The sequence below is a fragment of the Balearica regulorum genome, chromosome 9 (genome assembly GCF_011004875.1).
Source record: "Balearica regulorum gibbericeps isolate bBalReg1 chromosome 9, bBalReg1.pri, whole genome shotgun sequence".
NCBI lineage: Eukaryota > Metazoa > Chordata > Aves > Gruiformes > Gruidae > Balearica > Balearica regulorum.
This window is the reverse complement of record NC_046192.1, coordinates 18,763,689-18,773,959: the sequence shown is the minus strand read 5'-3', so window position 1 is coordinate 18,773,959 and position 10,271 is coordinate 18,763,689. Positions and strand designations below refer to the sequence as shown.

The following is a 10,271-nucleotide window of genomic DNA, read 5'->3' as shown; positions in this document are numbered from 1 at the left end:
CAGCCACTGCCCTCACCCCCCCACCCACAGGCATCCCGATGTCCCTGCTCAGGGTGGCACGTGGGGCAGAGGGGCATCAGGTCAGGGTGCCCACCGGGACACGGGTGGGCACTGCTCCCCTCCCCAGCACCTCATGGCTCGGAAGGGGGGGTCCTGCCGCCTCTTCACTGTGCGCCCCACCCCCCGTGTAAATACAGAGATTTTTATATTAATTTAATAAAATGACTTTATAAACAGAGCCAGAGTGCCGAGGGGCCGGAGGTGGGGAAGGGGCACAGCCAGTGGGCACCGGCCCAGCCTCACCACGGCACCGGGGTTCGCGTCACTTGGGGCCAGACGCTTTTCTTTACCCAGTGCCCGTTCACAGCTTGGCCTCGCTGCGGTACAGCGGCTGCGGGGGCTCGCCAGGGCGGGCACCGGCACGGCGCCGGGCGGTGATGACCAGTGTGCCGGTCTCGGTGAGGGTGCAGCTCACCGACAGCGGGTCCGTGTCCTCGGGCAGCCGGCACTTGTGGGTGAAGGTGTCACAGACAGTGCCATCCTCAGCCACCTGCGGGGAGGCAGCACCGGCATGGTGAGGCGTGGCACAGCACCACGCAGCAGCATATGGCACGTTCCCAGTTACCCCAGTGCTAGTGATGGGGCAGCTCCCGGTTGCCCCAGCTCCAGCAGGGAGCTCAGCAGGGTAGTTCCCAGTTACCCAGTGCCTCAGCGGCAATTCCCAGCTACCCCATTGCCAGCAGAGAGCAGCTCCTACTTGTCTCAGTCCTGGGGGTGAGGTAATTTCCAGTTAGCCCAGTGCCAGCAGGGACTGTTCCCAGTTACTCCCCACCAGCGGAGAATGCAATGGGGCAGCAGTTCCCAGTTGCCCCATGCTCAGTGAGGACAGCTCCCAGTTACCCCAGTGCTTGCAGGGGCCATTCCCAGTTACCCCAGTGCCAGCAAGGGCCGTTCCCAGTTATCCCAGTGCAGGAAAGGTGCAGTGGAGCAGGAGCTACTTGTCCCATCACTGGGGGACAGCTCCCAGTTACCCCAGTACCAGCAGCAGCCATTCCCAGTTACCCCCCCTGCAGGAGGGGGTGTTGTGGGCCAGAACCCCCATTGCTCCATGGCCGGGGAGGGGGATGGTACCCCCGGGGTGCCTCACCTTCTCGGCCTGGATGGCGACGTGGCAGTTGGAGGTGGTCACCACGATGTCGGGGGGCTCGAACTGGCTGACGTCGGCCACCACCTGGTAGGTGTCACCCTGGGCATGCACCCAGGTGCCCAGGCTGCAGGGGCACATGGCGCCCGGGGACCCTGCGGACATTGGGGGGCTGCCAGGCACAGGGGTGTGGGGGCACAGTGCCCAGGGGCTGGGACACTGGGGGGGTGGGGTGCAGGAGAGGCTGGGGACACTGGGAGGGGGGGCTAGGGGTAGCAGGTGGCAATGTTTAGAGACACTGGGGGTGCTGTGGGGTTGCAGTGGGAACTGGGGGCCGCAGGGTTATAGGGGTACTAGGTGGTCTGGGGTGGGGGTCTGGGGGGGGAGCAGGAGGCACTGGGGGGTCTGGGGGCACCCGAGGGCACTGGGAGGGTCTTGAGGCACTGGGTGACCTGGGGATAGCAGGGGAATGGCGCAGGAGGCTGGGGACACATGGGACAGCTAGGAAAGTCTAGGGGAGTGGGTTGGGGGGGCTGGGGTTACTGGGGGGCTCTGGGGGTGTACAGGATAGTGGGGGTTACAGGGGACGCTGAGGGGTGGGGGGTACAGGGAGTTTGAGGACAGAACAGCCAGGAAGGTTTGGGAGGGGCAGGAAGGGACATGGAGGGATCTGGGGACACCGGGAGGCTCAGAAGAGTCTGGGGAGGGGGGAGCTGGGGGCACGGTGGGCCTAGGGACAGCAGGGACACTGGGGATACTGGGGACTGGGGCGGGGGGGGGGGGGGCGGCACAAAGGGACCTTGGCGGGGAGAGGGTTGGAGGACAGTCCAGAGAGCCATGGCGCACTTGGGGGGCACTCGGGGCTCCCCCAGCCCCCTGGTCTGTGCTGGGCAGGTCCCACACCATGCCCAGGCACAGGGCAGCTGGATAACCCTTGGGAGGGGCCCCCCCCGGGGTAACAGGGACCCCCCCACTCCCCCATCCCCAGTACCTGGGTACCCAAAGGCCTCGTGTGCCCGCGCCCCAAAGGGGCCGTGCCGCCGGTCGCCCTCAAAGCGCAGTTCACCATGGCCTTGGCCGTAGGCACCGATGCGCTCGGCGCAGTACGCAGAGGCTGAGCCGAGCGAGGTCATGGCGCCTGCCGCCCGCGCCCCCGGCCACAGGGAGAGGGACGGCCGCCTGCCACCACCGCCACCGCCAGATGCCCATAATTAGGCACCCCGGCCCCAGGAATGCAAGATAAGGACCGAGGCCTCGCCGTCACCCTGTGGGAAGGTGGGGGGGGACACATGCCGCTGCCACCACCACCCCCAACCCCCTGGGGAGGAGGTGCCCCCCACCTGCAAGAAGAGGCGCCCGGCGCAGCGCTCGCACAATGGACTTTATTCGAGACCTGGCGGGATGGAGGAGGGGGTGCCGGGGTGCGGGCACCCCATGAGTACCCCACGGGTACCACTGCAGCGAGGCGAGGGGCTCGGGCAGCTCCCGCGGATATGCACACGCGTGCACGTGCACGTACACTCCCAGGTGTGCGTGCACACGCATGCACGCAGAGCAAAGCCCCCGCACACACACTCCTGCAGGCACCCTGTACCCCACCGCCAGCCAGTCCCAGTGCCATGGCGGGGCATCCGCTGTCCCTGGAAAGGGGACGGTGGTGGGCGGCAGCAGCCCATCTGTGTGGCATCAGGCCTGCTGGTCCCTGCACCCCCACACAGCTTGGCCATGCAGGGAGACGGGAGCCAGCCCCACACCGGGCACCCAATAATGGGGAGGGGGAACAGATGCTGTGTCTGGCAGAGGCTGATGGAGGGTGCTGGGGGGGTGCGGGAGCAGGGGTATAGTGGGTGCTCAGGGCACCCCGGGGTGCAGGGCCGGGGGTGGGGGGGCCGTGGCCGGGCTGGGTGAGGAGCAGCATGCAGCGGGCGAGTGGCCCCACGAGAACACATGCCATGCGGGAAGGGGGGCGTAAGCATTGGCAAAAACTGGCATTCCTCCCCCAAATGGCGTGCCCGGACCCCTGGCATGGCCCTGAGGGGCCCCCAAGCTGGGGTGTCACCCCCGGCCAGGATGGGGGGACTGGTCACCCTTCGTGTAGGCACTTGGTTCCCTGCTAGGGGTGAGCGACTTGGGGACAGGGACGCAGGTCCAGGGACCTGCCGCCTCCCACCTCTCTGCACCCCACATTGCCCCATGGCAGATTCGGGGGCCCCTGGCCAGGCTGAGCCCTTCGCCATGGGGCTGGCTTGCGGGTGCTGTCACTGGTGGCCCAAAGCCCGTGCCCACCTAGCCTCCACCTGGCCCCATCGTCTCCCCATGACAGCCCCACACACGTACAAAAGTATAGAAAGCCCCGGCACCGTGGCACATCCGCGGCCCCTCCGGCACCTCCTGGCACCCCCCAGCACCCCTCGCAGGCCCCACGCCCCGCGGCAGCAGTTCACAGTATAAAACTCGGTCCAATAAAAGCCGGCAGGGGAGAGACGAGAAAAGCCCCCCGCTCCCCAAATTCCCTCCGCTGCCCTGAGCCGAGGGTGCCCGGCCTGGGGCAGGGGCACTGTGGGATACTTGGAGAGGTTTAGCCATGCCAAAGGTGGGGGGGCCCGTGCCAGAAAGGGGACCCCGGGGTGGTTTGGGCGGGAACATGCGAAGAACCAGCCCCACTGACTCAGTCCCATCAGTTTTGGGGGGCACACGTGGGCATGGGGGCAGGACCTCCCCAAGCCCTTCCCTGTGCCCCTTCCCCGCTCTCATGCAAAAATCCAAGAGGGCGACGATGTGGCCAAGTGGGGCCGGGTCACAACGGGGGCACGCTGGCCAGTGGCCCCCCGAGCCCCCCCTGCGCCCGGCTAGTGAGGGGGAGCAGAGGGAGGGCCTGTCCCTTGCCCAGCGTGGGGTCCGGCCAGAGGGCAGTGGTGAGGGGGCTGGACCCCCACCAGGAGAGGCAGGGCACCCCAGGGGGGCATCAGGGCTCTTCGGCCTCCTCCTCCTCCTCCTCCAATGATGCCACCCCAGAGGAGGCGACGTCGGAGACTTTCCGGCGGAGCGGGAAGTCCTTGCTCAGCACCACCTCATCCTCGGCAGGCGAGAGGCAGGCTTCGGCGTAGGACACGGAGTAGAGGGAGTCCTGGCACCGGAGCCGTGCCAGGCTCCGCAAGGCACTTTGGCTGGCCGGGGGGGGCAGCTTGGGCAGCAGCACGTCCTCGCCCCCCAGGGAGCCCAGCAGTTTGGCAGTGAGTTCGGAGGGGGACACCATCTCCAGGCTGCAGAGGCTGGAGCAGAGGGTCTCGGGGGAGAGGGTGTGTGAGGAGTCGCTCTCGGGCTCGCAGGAGCCGTGCCGCACGCCCAGCTGGCACAGGTGGCCCTGCAGCAGGTCTCGCAGCAGCGTGCTGGCAGGCACCACGCCGGGCAGATCTGCAGGGAACCAGGATGCCCGAGGTCAGTCCAGGGCTGACGGCACCAGGGGCTGCCAGCTGCCCCCTGCCCTGTGCAGGGTGGGAGCAGCCCCGTGCCAGGCACCGTGCCCCCTTTGCCCACAAATTGCTGTGTGCGTGGCACCGGTGACCACCAAAGGAAAAGCAAAACATGCCCTGGCGCGGGGGAGGGTACCACCTTGCAGGGCTTCCCCGGCACAGGCACCGCTTGCCATGGTGCCAGGCAGGGGAACTACACGTAAGGGGGTGAGGAATGCAGCTGGGCATGGGGCACCCCACTCCTTCAGCCCCTGGCACCAGCAGCAGGACACCTTGCCCACCCGGCGGGTGATCGCTCCCCGTGGCGCTTACCGGTGGGCTGGGAGCTCTCCGTGGAGGGCATGAAGTCCTCATCGTAGGACTCATCGTTGGAGTCATCTCCATCCACTGAGGACCAGGCTCGCAACTTGGCCTCGGCGATGGCAAACTGCTCCGCCACGCCTGGCACGGGACAGGCACGGGTCATGCGTGCACCAGGAGGTGCCCCCAAAATCCCCCTGCCCCAGTGCCTCCATGCCCACCATGTCATGGCACTGATGGAGGGATGGAGGGATGGATGGGGACAACCCGTCCCACCACCCCTGCCCTTGGCCTGGCCGCGGTGGGGGAGCGTGCCCGCAGCGGTGACCCACGCGGTGCCCACCAGCGGCAAAGCGCGCCTCCTGCTCGCCCTCGCTCAGGTGGCAGTAGGAGCTGAAGGCGCTCTCCAGGGCGGCGGGCGACTCCACTGGCTTGCACCAGCCCTTCCACTCGATGAGGTGGGCGACACGGCCCTGCGCCATGGCCGTCGGCTTCGTCACGTGCTCCTTCACCACCTGCGAGATGCCTGCGAGATGTGCCCCCACGTCAGCACCCCCTGGGCACCCCGAGTGCCCCCACAGAGCCCGTGACCCTGGGACTCAGCGCCCCCTGCCACCAGGGACCCCAGGAACACCTTGAGCCCCCCAAACCCCAGAGGGGTGACCGCAATGCCCAGCCTCCTCATCCACCGGAGACCCCCTTCTTCCCCAGATGCCCCCCCCGGGCACCCCTGCACCCCGGGCCAGGCGAGCAGTTACCGTGCAGCGAGGAGCGGGCCAGGGCGGCGATCTCCTGGATGGTCAGCGCGCGCCGGGACTTGGGCAGCATCTCGACAGTGTCCTCAACATTGACCTGCCGGAGCGGGCAGGGGCGTCACGGCCCCCGGACACCCTGCCTGTCCCCTGCCCACTGCCTGTCCCCTTCTGGGAGCCCCGTAACCCGGGAGGGGGCTCAGTCCCACCCAGTGCCCACCCTGCAGGGCCTGGGGTGTCTGTGCACACACACACACACGTGTGCAGAGGGATGGTCACAGTCACTACACACAGGGCAGTGGGTACACGCACACCCGTGCCTGTGTGCACGCTCCCACGCTGTTCATACACCCGTATGTTGCTACTGCACGTGCACGCACTATGCACACTCACACCTGCACTCCTGTGCACGCATGCACACACAGACCGGCTCAGTGCACACACGCCTGCACATGCCCGCTCACATAACCCAGCGTACATACGTGCACACGCACAGACACTCGTACACATGCGCTAACCATAAACACGCACGTGCACTCGCTGCACATGCACACCCCCCACCTGTACTCACTGCAGGTAGGGCCCTCCCCACCGTGCACATGCGTGAACTCACTGCACACACATGTGTGCTCACTGTGCACACTCCACGTGTGCACGTACTGCACACACACACGCGCACTCAGTGTACGCACACACACGTGTGCATGCCCTGTGCTAGTTGGTGCCACTGAACATCCTCCCCAGCTTGTGTGCGCACACACACGCACACGTGTGCAAGGCCACCGTGGCCCCTCCCTGGCAGCCCCCGCCGTGCCAGGGCACCCTGCCGCATGTTCCCGTTGCCTGTCCCGGCCACGCCAGGCCCCGAGCCCATGGCCACGGGGGAAGCGATGCGGGATTTGGAGGCGCGCAACAAATTGCATTACCATGGCAACGAGGCACCATGGACTGATTTCTCCCAGGATACAGCCCGGCTCGCGGCTGACGTCAGAGCAACCCCGGAGCCGACTGCGAGCTGGCAGGGACAGGCGGGCAGCAGGGTGGCGGGCAGCGGAGCCCATCGTGCCCCCAGCCGCGGCCAGGATGAGTGCCCTGCTGCGGGGTACCGGCACATGGGCAGCCTGGCCGGGCACGGCAAGGCTCGGTGGTACCTGGAGGAAGTCCTGGCTGTCGAAGGAGGCCTGGCGTGCCAGGCGAGGCAGCGGGCGGGTGGCGCTCAGCGGTGACAGGGCTTTCACCTCCTTCCACTCCACGCACAGAGTCGTGTCCACGGCCACTGTGGGAAGAGCCAGGGAGGTATCAGCACCTCTGTCCCCCCGGCAGCCCCCTCTGCCCCCCACCCCAGGGTAGCGGCTTCTTGCCTGGTCTGAGACCAGACACAACTCGTTGCAGGGCCACTCCGGAGCAGCCAGGTGCTGCGGCACGGGGTGACTCACGCCCGGGCAACTCTTCCGCCTGTGTCAGCGGTAACGTGCGGCCCCAGCCTGGCACAGGGGACCGGGCACCTGTCCCGGCTTGGCGGCTGTTTCGGGAGGGGTGGGGGCAGCTAGACCAGGCTAGGGGGGACAGATTGGGCCAAGGCACTGGATGCACAGAGGGAGGTGGTGCTGGGCCCCGCTGCAGGGGGCTGGTGCTCCTCCCCCATCTCCAACACCCCCCTCCCCAGTTCCCCGTCTCTAGGGCAGAAGGAAAAGGACCAAAAAAGGGGGGGTGGGGGGATAAAAGCACCTGCACGCGTCCTCCACTCCAGCAGCCCGACCTCCTGGTACCAGCATCCCAAAGGGATGGGTCCTCACCCCCTCGGGGACTGACTCCCAAGCACCGGGAAGGTCCCTTGTCACTGCGGCCCCCAGGCCAGGCCACCCCCAAGCAGCCGGGGCAGGATGTCCCCGAGGAGCCTCATTCCCCCTGCACTGAGGTGGGCCTGACTGACGTAAACTGGTTGTGATGTGGGATATGGGGGGGCGAACAGTGCTCCCCCGTCTGGGGGTAGTCGCTGGCTCCCGGAGAAGGTACTGACAGCATTGCCCCCACCTCCAGCTGTGGGAAGGGGCACCCCGTGGTGATGTCCCAGCATCAACACCCCTGCCCCCCTAGCAGCAGCCCCCACGGCCCCCCCCAACCCGTCTGCAACGCTCCCAGCACTGTTCTGGCCCCCACCGGCCCCAGCGCCCAGAGCAGCCTCAGATCACAGCTACAGTCCCCATCGCCGCCATCCCTTCTGTAGCTCCCCCAGGACATCTGTAGCTCCCCCACAGCACCCCTGTGGCACCCCACCCCTGCCAGCCCCCATAGCCCCTCCAATCTCCCCCCAAGCACCCCCATCCCCCTACAGCACTCCCGTACCCTCTCAGGCCTCTGACCAGCACCTCAGTCCCACACCCCCTTCCCAGCCCCCTGCGCCCCCTGCACCACCCACCAGCTCCCCCAAAGCACGACCCCCGTGTCTCCAACCCCCCCAACCCCTACCCATCCTCACCCCCTGTATCTCCCCACGCCCCCTGGGCCACCCAGCTGCCCCAGCCCAGCTTCCCCAGGCCCCGAGCCCCCCGTCCCTCCATAGCCCCCACCTCCTTATATGCACCCAAGTCCTCCAGAGCCCTCGAGCTCCCTGTATCCCCCTCCTCATCCTTAGGCGCCCCAATCCTGTGTGCCCACCTCCCTGTATCCCCCAGCCCCCAACACCCTTGTCGCATCACCCCCGTACCCCCGGCCGCCCCTCAGCAGCCTCCCCACAGCCCCCGCACCCCCCCCCCTCCACATCCCCAAGCCCCGCTATACCCTGAGACCCCCCCCCCACCGCGGACCCCAAACACACCCCCGCCCCCGGTCCCAGCCCGGTGCCGCTCACCCACCGATGGTGGTTTTGGAGCCGATGCAGCCCATGCTCCCGGGGGGGCCCCGGTGCGGGCACTACCGCCGGCTCCGCGCCGCCCGCATCGCCCCCCGGTCGCATGGGCGGCCCCGGGCAGCGCCCGCGCCCCACCGGAGGCTGCTGCCGGGCCGGGCCGCGGTGCCGGAGCCCCGAGCGGTGCCTGCGCCGGGCCGGGGAGCAGCACGTCCAGAGACGTCACTGCTGGGGGAGGAAGAGGAGGGAGAGAGAGAGAAGAGGGAGGGGGGAGGAAGAGGAGGAGGATGGGGAGGAGGATGGGAGAGAAGGAAGAGGAAGGGAGGGAGGCTGGGGAAGAGGAGGACGAGGAGGATGAAGGAAGAGGAGGATGGGGGAGAGGGAGGCTGGGAGGAAGAGGAGGGAGATGAAGAGAGAGGAGAAGGAGGATGAAGGCAGCCGGGGAGGATGAAGGAAGAGGGGGGCTGAAGGAAGAGGAAGAGGGGGATGGAGGAAGAGGAGGGGGGCGCGGGAGGAGGAGGAGGATGGACGAAGGAAGAGGAGGGGGCTGAGGGGGAGGAAGGCCGGGCACCGCGGAGAGCGCCGTGCCAGCACCGCGGACAGCGCCGCCCCGCCCGGCCCCGGGGCGCTGCGGCCCCCAGAGCCCCCCCGGCAGGGACGCGGCCTCGGGGCCTGTGCGGGCCCCGGGGAGACAAGGGGCAAGGATGGGCACCCTCCACCGCACGGCACCCCTCAGCCCCAGGCCTGCCTGTAAACCAGGGGGGCTCTCACCCTGCCTGCCCCCCCCCCACTCACCCACCAAGGGGTTGGTGGTGCCGGAGGGAGCACACGGCCCGTGACAGGGGGGCTGGGGGTCCCATCTCGCTGGAGCTGGGTTTGGGCCGGGTGGGTGCAGGCCTTGGAACATCACATCTGACAGCACCACAGCAGCCTTCCCTGCAGGAGATCCAGGCCAGCACCCATGCCCGGCTGAGGGGCGTCTGTTCATTCTGAAACCTAATGACGGCAATTAACGCTGCAGCACCTTTTCCCTGGCATAGAGAGGCACAAGAGGGCACTTGCCAAGGTGCCACCCTCCCCCTTGGCAAGTAGGGTACAGGAAGAGCCCACTAGCCTCCCTCTTGACTCGCTCCCTCCCAGGCAGGGGGAAGCTCCTGGCCAGTACCCCTGCCCAGGCCCTCCTGGCCTTTCCCTGCCAACTGCTTCCCAGCATTAGTGCTGCCAGGGCTGCAAGCTCAGACAGATCAGCCTCTAATCTGGGGAACAGCCTCCAGTTAATTATTCTGTACCCTCTGGGCCACGGCCAGGGTGACTCAGCAAGAGGCAGCTCAACACAGCAAAGACCAGAGCAGTCACAAGGGGGGCCAGCCCACCCACCCTCGCCTTTGTCCCCACAGTAGGGACACCTCCACAGGGAACCCCCAGCAGCAAAGCCCAGGCTTGCCCCATCTCTGCTCCCCCTGCAAGGTAGCTCCCCCTAAGAGAGAAGGTTGTGGGGGGAGCCCAGAATATCTCTCCCTTCTCCTGCCCCGAGGCAGAGCCCAAGCAGATCACACAGGTCCTGCCACTTCTGTGCCCGCAGGGAAAGGGACACTTGGGGACAATGGGGCCCTGGCTCCACAGCCAGGGTGCTGGCAGAGCTGCCCCCCTCCACCACAGGGCACCTAGTGCCAGGCAGAGCTGGCAAGGTGGGTCCTGGGGGGCCTGGCTCCAGGCACATCCAACGCCCTTGCCCCCCTCCCAGCCCCGGGGTG

At 67.5% G+C, this 10,271-nt stretch overlaps 2 protein-coding genes across 2 annotated transcripts; both read right to left on the bottom strand.

Moving 5' to 3' along the window:
* Positions 1 to 198: 198 nt before the first annotated feature.
* On the bottom strand, positions 199 to 2,344 carry LOC104632626 (heat shock protein beta-7-like). Its single transcript, XM_075761441.1, has 3 exons — positions 2,136 to 2,344; positions 1,148 to 1,299; positions 199 to 550 (listed from the first exon to the last, which is right to left on the bottom strand). The coding sequence occupies exons 1-3, from the start codon at positions 2,275 to 2,277 to the stop codon at positions 362 to 364; spliced, it is 483 nt and encodes a 160-aa protein (XP_075617556.1). The 5' UTR covers positions 2,278 to 2,344; the 3' UTR covers positions 199 to 361.
* Positions 2,345 to 2,436: 92 nt separating this feature from the next.
* On the bottom strand, positions 2,437 to 8,968 carry FAM131A (family with sequence similarity 131 member A). Its single transcript, XM_075761440.1, is given in 7 exon segments — positions 2,437 to 4,558; positions 4,930 to 5,058; positions 5,261 to 5,443; positions 5,676 to 5,769; positions 6,821 to 6,945; positions 8,525 to 8,568; positions 8,570 to 8,968. Coding segments are annotated over 7 exon segments (1,080 nt in total). The 5' UTR covers positions 8,626 to 8,968; the 3' UTR covers positions 2,437 to 4,109.
* Between the last annotated feature and the right edge of the window lie 1,303 nt (positions 8,969 to 10,271).